This window comes from Protomyctophum parallelum (assembly GCF_964188405.1).
Source record: "Protomyctophum parallelum genome assembly, chromosome: 2".
In the NCBI taxonomy this organism is placed as follows: Eukaryota; Metazoa; Chordata; class Actinopteri; order Myctophiformes; family Myctophidae; genus Protomyctophum; species Protomyctophum parallelum.
The window spans coordinates 18,402,654-18,416,675 of NC_139699.1; the positions used below are offsets into that span (position 1 = coordinate 18,402,654).

At 40.8% G+C, this 14,022-nt stretch overlaps 1 protein-coding gene across 1 annotated transcript; it reads left to right on the plus strand.

Moving 5' to 3' along the window:
- The first annotated feature begins 2,182 nt into the window (after positions 1 to 2,182).
- Positions 2,183 to 13,768, plus strand: ctsd (cathepsin D). The gene is made up of 9 exons (XM_083760026.1): positions 2,183 to 2,389; positions 3,874 to 4,030; positions 6,495 to 6,618; positions 7,446 to 7,564; positions 7,796 to 7,995; positions 9,114 to 9,236; positions 9,781 to 9,925; positions 10,924 to 11,022; positions 13,171 to 13,768. The coding sequence occupies exons 1-9, from the start codon at positions 2,325 to 2,327 to the stop codon at positions 13,330 to 13,332; spliced, it is 1,194 nt and encodes a 397-aa protein (XP_083616152.1). The 5' UTR covers positions 2,183 to 2,324; the 3' UTR covers positions 13,333 to 13,768.
- The last annotated feature ends 254 nt before the right edge of the window (positions 13,769 to 14,022 follow it).

The window sequence follows — 14,022 nt, forward strand, 5'->3', positions numbered from 1 at the left end:
CCCTAGACAAACTGTAGCCTCCTGTCCTTATCAAACAAACAGGAAGGCCTAAAGATCAAAAGATCACTCCACAAGGCTTCCTGCCTGTAGGACAATTGATATGCAAATAGTTACAACACTGTAATGGGATGAAGGGAGAAAGGCTTGCACTATAACTAACCAAGTATATATATATGATTCAAATTACACGACACTACTTTCTGTCAAGACATCCTTTGCAGGTGTTGCAGTTTGGAAGCACTTGTTTTTGTTAAAGGGGTCACGCTGCTGCCTCCTGCATTATGTGCAAATTCGAAACAGGTGGTACACCGGGCCGTTCAGTGACTTACGACGAGTGCTTCCAAACTCCAGCACAGCAAAAAGAATCACCTGCACAGAATTTCTTGGCAGAAAGTAGCTCATAACATGTCTACGATGGATTTTTATGAAACAAAAGCTTGGCAGATTGAAAGAGGATAATTCAAGCTTGGCCTAGAGCTGCAATGTTGTAACGTTGTTTAATACAAGCAGATCGCAAACGCAATTTGGATGAGTCAATGGAGGGTATTGCAACTAGATTCATCCCATTATAAAAAAAAACCTAGAGTTGCAAAGTGCGGCTGGGATACTCATTTAGCTATATACAAACACAATCAAGAAAAAGGAACAGCGTTCAAACCTAGGCCGCTCACTCCACATGAGCCTACAAACAAATGCAAAACACTTAACTTATAACAAATATCCAAATAAAGTATTAATAAAAGTAAAGATGAAACAAACTACATTACCAATGTGCCTTATCTGTAAGGTTGCATGCAGTGACTTGGTTCACAAGTTTGCCACACTTTCTCAACTGCATCTGTACACTGAATGTCAGTACATAAACATGTGGAATGTTACACAGAATTCACATCACATGCAGAAATGTATGAAGCTCTTTTCCTTCACATTTCCATGATGTACATAGAATTATACTCACATTCCATATCCAGTTTACATGCACAATTCACACCTCTCGCATCTCTCAAACACATGAACGGTACACCTGATGATATAACAAACATTTTCCATTTTCCAAAAGTAAAACACATTGTAAAAACAATGAAACACAGGCTTACCACCGTCAAGTTGGCATTCAAACAAACCTCTCACAACACAGTAACCAGGTGTTGTGAGGACCCACAGATTGGCTGTTCAAAAAGGCCATAAACACCTGTGTCACTTATGACATAATTTATCTCTGCTTTAGAGGCTATTATAACTAAGCATAAGCAATAAATTATATTGGTAGTTGCGGGTTGCGTTTTTTTGGGGGATTGTTTATATAGTGTGGTTGTTTATTTGGGCTTGTTTCTAAAGTGTAGTTGTTTATTTGGGCTTGTTTCTAAAGTGTAGTTGTGTATTTGGGCTTAATTGTTTCTAAAGTGTAGTTGTTTATTTGGGCTTGTTTCCTAATGTTGTTTAAACCAGTGATTCTCACACATTTCCAGGACCTCCTCCAGATTAATGTATAAGGAGTCCTACATTTAAAAAGGTTTTGTGCCAGCCACGAACAACAAGATTTGTGTTGTTAAAATGTTTCAAAGAATATTCCACATTTTGTCACAAGACACAAGCTCACAACGCATCGCGACCCGTTGTGAGCTTGTAGATCTGCTATTTTCAAATAGCCTAGTCCAGTACAGTGGTTCCGCAACCGGTTCCCAAACTTTTTCATGACAAGGACCCCCAAATTGGCACTAATTAGCCCGCGGGCCCCCATTAGAGAATATATGCGAGGGACCCCCACAATAGAATAATTTTACGGCTCTAGCAGTGATTCTCAATCCATTTAATTTCAACTACCACCAATTTCACATTAGGCCATTTAATAGCATCTCTATCTCTGAGAGTGACCCATTTATATTGTAAAATCAATGTTCAGAGTTACAGACCCATAATGTTCGGATCCATTTGGTTCCATTTGTACACTCTCAGGGTTACAGACCCATAAGGGTCCATTTGGTTCCCATTAACTATCATTTAGCTGGGGACCCACTGGAACTCCCTCAAGGACCAATGGGGGGGGTGACCCCACCTTGGGAACCACTGCAGGCCTAGTAGTCAGGCTTCTTTTTCTGGCTTTGTTTTCATGGACCCGGTTGCTTGTTTCTCTCACACACTCTGGCAACACCGTCTCTCAGTCACATGATGAAGTAGTGATTATAACTGCAGGCTGTACTGTCTGTCTTGTTGTGTATTGTTTGTCTTCACGAGATTGAAAATCTGCTCCGTCATTGTTTTTTATTAACACTCCTGAGAGAGAGAGAGAGAGAGAGAGTTTGTACACTAGTAGTAACTACAGGATGGGGACTTCTTTACACTTGTGTGTTTTTGCAGCGCTTGTTTTGATGAACGACGCACTTGTTCGGTAAGACAAAAACATCACTAAATAATAATAGGATAACCTAATTAATTTGATGAAGATGCAAATCAGTGCAACAACAATTCAACGTTATGCCTTATGGTTCTCGAGTATAGTTGGCTACATGCTATATATGGCTCACAGTTAAGAGTAAAGACATATAAACAGACCACAAACCCACTGAGCAAGGTTAAAAACAAAGATATATATATAAACCATGGGCTAGCCGCTAAGCTAACGATCAGCTAGCTTATATTACTTAATTACTGCACTCTTGACTGTAGCCTAAGATTTGGACTCTCGTATTTAGTCTAAATGTCAGAATCGATAAATACTATACGGCTATCTTGACTGTATCCTTTACATTCCATACTGACACTGTGACTGTGCAGTTTGCATTCTATATGCTGTCTGTCTGTCTGTAGTGTTATTGGTAATGTCTCACAGTTAACAGTTTTTTTTTGTATTGAGTTGTGCTTGAAATGTACTGTCATTCTGAGGTAGACAGGATCACAGACTGGGGCAAACAATTACCCTTTTTATATCCTATAAATATTGACCGATTTAAATGTGTGAATGTGACCCAGGTGTTTATCACAGTACTGAATACTTTAACAGTTTGCAGAAACGTACAGTGGTATACCCAAGATACCCATGTACCTGTCTAAATACTTCCTTAATGTCAACGAAGTGAACACCCACAACACCAGAGGGAGATTGGCTATTTTCGGTCATAAGTTAGTTATTTTAAGATGAAAGAGTATTGGAGGTGATCAAACTAGCGATAGAATACAAGTTTAGAAGCATTTTCCAGAAACATGAATGGTCTGAGTTAAATGTCATGATTTCTTCAGCTGGTCGGCTCAACAAAATCATCATTACATTTTATTTTGCTTCATTCTAATGTCCCCAGAATCCTTCATGGCAGTACACCCACTGACTGTCTCATCAAATCAAACAGGGCCTATTAAACAAATTTATTTATTTTCGGTCCAGATTACCGTAAGGCACACAATGTGGTTCATTGATAGAATATACTGTAAATAAAACCAAACAAGTTTAGCATTTTTAAGGTTACAGTTCTGTACATTACATAATTGAATCTCAAGGTTTGCCATTGGATTGGATGGTTTATTTGCAGTTGTATTTTTTGAATGGAAGAAAGCGAGGAATACCAAGAATGCTGACAGACAACCACACATTTTCACATTGCAGCTGTTTTACTACTGTTCGTGAACTGGTAGCACTAAGCAAGCATGCTTGTGAAAATGACATTCATTGTGGTTTGTGTTGCCAAAAGGATGAAAGAAAACCCTTTGTTCTCGCAGTCATCATTTGGTTTTGCATGCTGAGAAATAGTCAGACCCTCTAGAGATAAGGAAGTCAAAGTAGGTCAGGCGTTACTGTACCTACAGACATGGCACCATATGCTCTCTGTGAACTGACCTTAAAATCAATCCTCTCACTTTTCTCTTTTCTTTTCCCACCAGAATTCCGTTGACGAAATTCCGTTCCATTAGGCGTGAGATGACGGACTCTGGGAGAAGTGCAAAGGAACTCCTGGCTGACCACCACTCCCTTAAGTACAACGCTGGCTTCCCCGCTAGCGATGCCCCCACTCCAGAAACCCTGAAGAACTTCTTGGACGTAAGCACTCAGACTATACCCCATAATTGCCCCGCTCCACCAACCATGCAGTGGGCCTGTGCCGCCTGTGGGTCCTTTCCTAATGCACTGTAAAAAAAATGTGAAATGCAAAACTATGAGAGCGCTGCGACAAAGCTTCTCTTGTGTTGTTTGTGACTGACTTGGCCTTTTCCGACAAGACCTCCGCACAGGTTTTTTTAGAATGGTTGAATTATGGTCCCGATAGAACGTGATATCAGCACTGGGTGATGAAAGTGTTGGTGACTAAACAGAATCCTTTCCCACATGACGGATGACTCAGAAGTGCACCCGCTTGACCCTTAATCCTAATGTATTTTTCCGTCGCACAATGAAAGTATAAATCAGGCTTTAAGCTTCTTGATCCTGGTCAGGTGAGGTTAGGTCCATGTCTAGCCTTGTTTGTTTACTCTACAGGTCCTTTCAGGTTACGTCCATCCTAGCATTTGACCTAACAGATATGGTAAGACTGAAATGTTTGCATACATATTGGTAAGCGACCTGTGCTTTCAGAATCGATACATTGGATGAGACAAGCTAGAAGCCTTTTTCTTGGGTTAGGGTCGTGTGCTGTTCCTTGGGAAATCAACAATCAATCATGTGTGCTGAGTCACCGGCGGTAATGATAGTCTGGCAGTCGGGGTTGTGGAGTGGGAAATTTGGTATATAGTATTTTTTTTATTGGCCTAAAATATTGTCTATGCTGACCAGCTGTCAGTATTGAGCAATTTATTTTTTAAAGTGTTTTTTGTGCAATATATATAAATTATATATATATATATAAATAAATAGTCTTTTATATATATAAAAGACTATATACCAAATTTCCCACTTTAAACAAAAGAAGCCTGTCGGCTGCCGGACTAATAGTGGGTTTTAGACATTTCCCAGTAAGATCACAAATCCTTGCCTATGCTGTCATGTCATTGTGCGAATGAGGAACAGCATTGGTTGAGATCAGCAGAGAGAATCTGAAAGTTAACCACAGAAACCACCAAAAACCTGACAGGACATGTCACGTGCTGTGCCAGTGACAATGTTGAGACATGTTGCTTACAGTCACAGTTAAACAAATGCACTGCTGCTTCTGTTTAAATCACTTAATTAGTACAGGAGGCAGCTTTCTCAGACACTTACTAGGAGAATAATTTTGCTGACTAATCTGTGACTCAGAGGAACACTTTGTTCTACTTGTGTTTGTTGACATTAACGGCTGCATGACTTCATATTAACAATGACTGCTGAACAGGTCAGCGGCACATGACTTGGCCTGTCACCGTTCCTACACAATCGCCTGTTATTTGAGCAGTTATTTTTGGCATTATTGTCAGAATCGTTTCCATTCATCTGTTTTAAAAACGGCTACATTCATTAAATAGATGAGCGTGTAGATCTTCTACCACTATTTTAAACTTTTAAAAGTGTCCAATTAGTGTGTAGACATGATGGCAAGACTGTGTCTCAATTTCATACTTTACCATATCCTAAATCAAACTTTACTTGCATTAAAATACAGCATACTTATAAATGCTGTATTAAGGTCGGAATTTGTTTTTTAAACCCACGATATCCTACAATGTGGAAGGGGGTAAAAGCCAATTTATTGAATCGTCTTGCCGTAAAAAAGCATTGCCTCTGTAAAATACGTAAGGGATAATGTAGGGCTGAGCGGTCATTGTTTATAGATAAGGTGATTTATATATAAACAATGACCACTCACTCAGCCATACATTATCATTATCTATACACAAAACAAGGTATTTCCTTGCGCTTACGATAATGAAAGTATTCCATAAGTGTCGCGCTGGCCGGCGTCTGCCCAGCTGCAGCACTGTCGCAAAACAAGGAAGTGAGTTGATCAATTAGAATCCATTTTTGGTTACTGCTTCGTCTATTTCTTGCTCAAATGTTTTCAAAAACACATTTGAGAGCAATGTTTAGCTGTGAATGACATTGTGTGTGTTTACATGGCTGTCATGTTGGAAATGGCAGTAAATCAGCGGGGCGCAGCTGGTGCTCCGAGGCTTTGATTAGGCATCGGTCTGCTAAAGAGTGGAGCGGTCATTATCCAGAAATAACAAAACGCTGAATTTGGCGATTGACCAATCAGAATCAAGCATTCAATAAATTGCTAAAATTGGCACATACATAATCAGTTTGTGCTTGTTTTCTGTGTATAATCAGATCATGTACTCAGGACTGTATGCCACGGTTAAATCGTCAGTCCTAATTACTAGATCAGGACATTATTGTATATACTGTACGAGCAGCTTGTGGCCTAAAGGAGATTATCGTGGGCTGTTTGCCTGCACGTCAAAACTTGTCTCTTGAATTTATCGAGTGCGGTTCCAGGGAAAACAAAAGTTGTCCTTTGTCTTGTTCATGATGCAAACAATAAAAAAAATATATAATAATCTAAAAATCTTTGGTTTTGTTCTTTGTCCAGGCTCAGTATTATGGGGAGATCAGCCTGGGTTCTCCTCCCCAGCCCTTCACTGTGGTGTTTGACACCGGCTCGTCCAATCTGTGGGTTCCCTCCGTTCACTGCGCCTGGACCGACATCGCTTGCTGTAAGTTCTACAGATGTTCCCAGTTCACAGCTAGGATCCATTAATGTTTAATTATTATTTTGATATACTGGTATATAACCTATTTAGGACTGAGACCAGATTCTACATAACGTCCTCTAAATCCTGACAGTTTTCTGAAAAACCTGTTTCTATGTCAGGGGTTCTCAAACTATTTCATGTCAAGGACCCTAAAAATTATATGTATTTGGCCGCCGACCCATATCTGAAAATATGTTGTTCCAGGGACCCCCCAGAAGCAATGATATGAGTTAAAAACATTTGCTCTGAAAGAATATATATTCAAAGCATTGTGCCACATTTTTCAATAGCTAAAGTATAACTTATAAATAAATAAAGTATATGCTTAAAACACCAATAAGGGGTTCCTGACCAGAATGGGTTAACCTATAATCATTTCCTATTCCAAATAATCGTAACCCATTTTGACCAGAGGCTTTCCTAAGCATAGGAAGCATAGGATTGTAATTAGAGAAACCTGCTGAAATTTGTGTGCATGATTTGTAGTGACGAAATGCAACTGTGGTCCTTTAATCACATCCCTATTGTGGGCATAATGCCTTAATAGGCGAACATTCAGCGAAAATAACAGATCTACACGCTCTCAAGTTGTAGCGCCGCAACACCCTGTGAGCTTGTATATTGGCAAATTTTTTGTCAAAGGGATTTGATGGTGTATAGAGGGATGAAAGCAGGGGACTAAGTTTAGACCACTGGGGGGGGGACATCGGTCAATGAAGTATATAGGGTTTAACTGCTTATTAAAATGACATAACTTCATCCATTGACTATTCTGTTTTCCTTCTCAGTGCTTCATCATAAGTATAACTCTGCCAAGTCCAGTACATATGTGAAGAATGGAACTGCATTTGCCATACAGTATGGATCCGGCAGTTTGTCTGGCTACCTCAGTCAGGACACATGCATGGTACGCTACATACAAATGCTACGAATTGTAACTCCAGTTCAATATTTCATGCAACATCTGATATCATTGGCATGATATTAACAAGTCATAGTCGCATAAGGGAGACTGTATGCAAGGCTAACGAGTAACAATTCATAGTTTCATGATAAATGAGACTGTATGAAAGACTATGTCTCATTAACAAGTGAGATACACATTCCGAGTTGAGTCTTGAGGTCTCTGTCCTTCCAGATTGGAGACTTGTCGATCACTGAGCAGGTGTTTGGGGAGGCTACCAAGCAGCCTGGCGTGGCCTTCATTGCAGCAAAGTTTGACGGCATCCTCGGCATGGCTTACCCGCGCATCTCCGTGGATGGGGTGGCACCCGTCTTTGACAACATCATGGGTCAGAAGAAAGTGGAGCAAAATGTGTTTTCATTCTACCTCAACAGGTGAGGTAGAAGCTTTATCCTATTGGATGTTATTGATGTCAAACATATGCATTTTCACTAGCTTGTATGAGCCTGTTATTGATGTCAAACACGGTGGGTCGTGTACAGCAACATAAGAATGAGGCTTAATGAGGGTTCTGGACAACCTTGGGTCCGACCGACTCGACACCGGGCACTGCACTCCCTGTGGGGGTGTGGAACACGAACACGTGTGTCGAATTTGAAGTCGGTGGGGCGAACTGTTCTCGAGTTACGTGGATTACGGACGTACACACACACACACAGAGACTTGGTGCCCTTATAGTTAGATAATAGTCTTTAGTATGACTTGACCTCCCAGTCTCGGAGCAGACTCTAACCCCACTGAGGTGGTCGTACGTTAGAAAACTCTGTGTGAATTTAACAGCTGTTAAGAGACCTGCGTCAGTGAGTGTCAACACACAGGCTGCCTCTGACACCAGACACAGGCAGCTTATGTGCTTTTAACTGGGTAGACTTTGGTGTGCCTTTATGAAAACAATATTTGTTCTGGAAAATAATTGATTTTGTACAGAATTAGGTTTTTCAAATTGCTGATTTTGTAGTTGTTTTACCTTGTAGTAAATTTTTGCCGTTTTGGGTCCATCTTGTTATTTTGAAATGTGTTAAACATGTAATATGCTATTTTTGCCATGAGAGGGCAGTAAGTAGCTTTCTATTTCTTGTTTTAAAATACAAGATCGTATACCAGCGGTAATAATAGCTTTGTCTCGTCAAATATGTATAGCTGTCAATAGTACGTTTGTAGGTGTGCAGTATGCTTGTAGATCTGCTATTTTTTTTTAAATTGTGAAAATGTGGCGCAAATCTTTTAATATATATATTTCAAAGTGAATGTTTTTAACTCAAATCTTTGCTTCTGGGAAGGGTCCCTGGAACAACATATTTTTAGATTGGGGGGGGGGGGGGGGTCGGCGGGCAAATTCTGGGGGTCCTTGACATGGAATCTTTTGAGAACCACTGACATAGAAACATAGGGTTTTTCAGAAAACTGTCAGGATTTAGAAGACATTTTGTAGAATCGTCCTCAGATATTGTTTTTTAACTATTCTTGTGTCATTGTGTGTTTATTTCACTAGAAACCCTGACACTGAACCTGGTGGTGAGCTGCTCCTGGGAGGAACTGACCCCAAGTACTACAGCGGTGACTTCAACTACGTTAACGTCACCCGCCAGGCCTACTGGCAGATCCGCATGGATGGGTGTGTGTGTGCTCAAACATGACCACTTTACCACTTTACTATACTTAACGTTTGCTGGTCATTCTCCTTTTTAAACCCCATTTAGATCTGTGTCACCTTATAGCTTTTAACCACTTTAACCAATTGTTTTAAACTTCAGCTGTTGGAAAAATAGCAGATCCACAAGCTCATACTGTAGTATGAGCTTGTAGATCTGTTAGTTAGTACACTTCGATGCCAATACATTTGTACGTTTACTCGAGTACATTTTTAATTCCGGACTTTTACTTGTAACGGAGTACTTCTAGCCTGATTATCAGACTGTAGCTTTCCACTCAGAGAGTGGGCGGGGTCTTCGGGCTGGATCCAGGCTAGAGTACTTCTATATTAGCCTGGTTTCCAGCCCATAGACCCCGCCCACTCGACTGAGCGCACTGGTTCTTTGAGGCTCAGCTCAGAGTCTGACAATCAGGCTACTTCTATATTGCAGTGTTGATACTTTGACTGAAGTAAAACAATTAAATCAACACTGTGTGTGTGTGTGTGTGTGTGTGTGTGTGTGTAGGCTGGGAGTCGGGAGCACACTGGGACTGTGTAAGGGCGGCTGTGAGGCCATCGTGGACACTGGCACTTCTCTCATCACTGGCCCCGCGGCCGAGGTCCGGGCCCTGCAGAAAGCCATCGGAGCCACCCCACTCATCCAGGGAGAGGTAGACTCACTGCATCCTATACCTGATGCCATGTGGTTCATAGCCCTGTCCTCTACTACAATGCTTCCCAAACTTTTCCATGTCAAGGACCCCCATATTGACACTAATTAGCCCGCGGACCTCCCATTTGAAGAGATATGCCAGGGACCCCCATAAGAGAAGATTGTTATTACGGCTCTAGCAGTGATTCTCAACTTTAGTTTAGTTTAGTTTCCAGGACCCCCAAGTTGACATGCATTAGGCTACGGACCCCCATTTAATGGCATTTCTAACTCTGAGACTCACATTTATATTGTAAAATCAATGTTCATTTAACTCTGAGAGTCTACAAATGGAACCAAATGGACCCGTTAGAGTCCATTTGGGTCCATTTGTAAACTCTCAGAGTTACAGACCCATAAGGGTCCATTTGTTTCCAAACTATCATTTAGCTGGGGACCGCCTGGAACTCCTCAAGGACCCCTGGGGGTCCCCGGACCCCACTTTGGGAACCAATGCTCTACTACACGCACTGGTTCCCAAACGTATCGGACACATATTTATGGGTCCTTTTTTATTTTTTTATTTTCCTACATTTTGTTGTAATTTCATGAATACATAAAAGAAATTTGTTAAGACGTTCCATCAATTAGAAAACTAATGTTAAGAAGTAGCCTAGTGAAAATAGCAGATATACAAGCTCACAACGCAGCGCGAAGCGACATGTCATGAGCTTGTAGATCTGCTATTTTCAGCAACAGTAGGTTGGGTCCTGGGCATTAAATGGCTAATTTGTCTTTTGGGTCACAGGCTAAAAAGTTTGGGAACCACTGCTCTGCAAAGTAATAGGCTTTGTAGTTATTTGTACCTGCCCTGTGCAGTTTTTGTTTACAAAGCCTAATTCCTATTCATAATGTTCAATGTCATTAACGCAAATCATGAATCTCAATTATTTGTATGACGACGTAATCATCATCTACTGTATGTTTGAATGGCTGTTGTTTAATGTTGTGTTGTAGTACATGGTGAGCTGTGACAAGATCCCAACCCTCCCTGTCATCACGTTCAACGTGGGCGGACAGGCCTACACACTGACAGGAGAGCAGTATGTCCTCAAGGTGAGTCTGTGTGTGCTATAATCAGGGTGGGCAACTTTAACACAATCAGTACCCGGGATTTTCTTCAAAATAAAGGTGCTAGAGTGCCAGAAGATATGGGAGATTTTACTCTGAAAAGCCCCCCCCCCCCCCCCCCCCGGTAAAGTCTCTCTAGAAGCATTATTATTCTAAACGAGGGGCTTGTTGAAATCAGAAATTAAGTCAGAAGTACCGGTATGCTCTTTTGGTCAAAACCATGGAGAGCTCCCTAGATTAGGAGATACGAGGCATTCTTTCTGAGCCGTAAACAAGGAAGTGAACGGCAGCGAGCGAATAGTGCACGCGGGCGATATCACCCCTCAACGTCTTCTGACAGACATACTAGGGGTTGGAACATGCATCCAGGAAGACCAACCTAGTAGTCACTTTGAGTGGCACCACACAAAGCTGAACATGTACTGCATGTCGGACATTACTATTACTAACCCTACCCCAAACCTAAACATAACCGCAAGCACGTCGCAACACATGTCGGACCAAAGCAAACCTCACTTTATCCGCAAAAAAAGTTGTTTGCGGTGGACATGAAAATGATATGAGCAGGATTCGAATATTTGAAGATTTTCTTTTTTATATTGAAATCCTGAAAAGTATTTGTTTTATGCATTTATACTCTTTATGAACTTAAATGCAAATACATTCGACATAAAAAAGACAACAGTCTATATTAGTAGCTTAATGAGTAGTAGTATTATTAAAATGAAGTCATTAAAGCGCGTCATGTTTGCATGTTTGGAATTGTAAACAGCTGAAATATAATAATATATCAGTATTCCGATATGAACCTGTGGGCCGTTTTAAGTGAAATGTGAGGGCCGCATGTGGCCCCCGGGGCACCAGTTGCCCACGTATGTGCTAGATGGCCAACAGGGGTCAGCGGAGAGTCTGCTCATACTACAACAACAACAACCACCCTGTGACCATTGTGTCATAAAGTCACACACAGTGTGGCATTGTTTCATTTGGCAACGCCAAGAGTTCTGTCTGTGGGAGTGGGCTGTTGTGTTGCCTGAAACAGTCGTTTCTCAAAGAAGCATCTAAAGCAGTGGTTCCCAAATATTTTCATGTCAAGGACTCCCAAAATGACACTAATTAGCCCGTGGACCCCCAACCCCCCCCCCCCCCCCCATTTGAAAATATATGCCAATAAGAGGAGATTTTTTACAGCTCTAGCTGTGATTTTCACATTTTAGTCACCTGGAATGTTTTAGTTAGTCTAGTTTTAGTCGACTAAATATACGGTTGATTTAGTCGACTAAAGTACTAAAGTATTTTGGCGTGCCTAGCAAATCTGCTATTTTCAGCATGCAACCAAGTTTAAAATGACTTGTGTCTTTTACTTATACTGGATGTCTTGTCCACTAGTCCCTTCCTAACATTTTAGTCTTAGTCGAGGGGCCACAGGCCCAAAAGCTCAAGGAATAGAGTTTAACCTGTGATGTCATGCTGTACTTTTTTCTTCTTCTATTCATTTGGTCATTAAGGTCCACAGAATGAGCGGTCTGCTCTGCCGGAAACAAAGTTATGGCCATTTTTATATACCACACCATAGACAACTTATAAAGGCAACATTTTCCAAATATAATATTTTGTGACGTGTCAAACTAGGGACTTTTCATTATTCTGAATCCATTCCAAGCATTCGTTTTGCACTAAAAACACTCCTTTGGCTAAAAACAGCCATAGCCACTTGCCCAAATGTGCTGACATCATCACATTTGTGCTGATATCATTACATTTGTGATGACGGCTAAGGCCGTTTTTAGCCCATGCTTGTAATGGAATCAGAATCATGAAAACCCCTGACATGTCACATGCTACTTAAAGCATGATGAAATGTCTATGGTGTGGTATACAAAAATGGCCATAACTTTTTTCCGCAATGTTTCCGGCAGAGCAGGCCTCTAATTCTGTGGACCTTAATGAACAAATTGAATTTGGGCCTATGGTTCCCCGACTATCTAGTTCTTATTTGTTGACAAAATTGTCCATATTTAGTCTTAGTCATCATAGCTTAGTTTTCATTACTTTTCATCAGTGTTTGTCAAAATGTTCATTGACGAACATTTTTCGTCTTTGAAATCAACACTGATCTGATTGTCTTTCCAGGAGAGCCAGGCTGGTAAGACCATCTGCCTCAGTGGCTTCATGGGTTTGGACATCCCCGCCCCCGCTGGGCCCCTGTGGATTCTGGGAGATGTATTCATTGGCCAGTATTACACTGTCTTTGATCGTGAGAACAACAGAGTGGGCTTTGCCAAGTCCAAATAAGCACAAGCAGCCTAAAAAAGAAGGAAAAAAAGACACTAGCCTGTTTTCATTGTACCGAGTGGATTGGATGTTATGAGGTTTTGTTTGATCTACACGCATGCTGTTGCTTTCAATCCTCTAGCAATAGATTTGTGTAGAGCCTAAATGCACTGATTTGAAAGAAAGCAACGAACAAGTTTTTTTTTTTTTTTTTTATCTTCTGCAGACTGTGTCTAACGGGTGAGATGTGTGTTTTGTGGCGTGTGTGTATACATGATCAGCGATCAATATCGATCGGTTCTGACCTTTTTGGGTTTGAACATCTGAGTGAGCTACACTTTTTAAAAATCAGGGACCTGTGTTTTAATTCAGATTTTAAGTTTAAAGAGGAATTGGGCCTCTGCTACTGATAACATTGTAAATTTGTGACTGGCTTCAATAAAGACTTACTTAGAAATCACAAGTTTCTTACTTTGTGTTGCTCACATAATGAATTTTCCTGTTGGGGTTGGGTTGGATTTAGCCGTTAAAACATTGATTAGCAAACGTTAGCTTTTGTTTCACATTAGTTGGATTTCCAACAAATGATCTTTTGCCCCTGACTTTAGCTGACTTTGCTTTATTCAGGGTTAAGGTGTCACAGTAGTGTTGTAAACTTATAATTTCCTACGTTAATTTGAATGTTTTTACTGAGGCATGTCAAACAAGTTA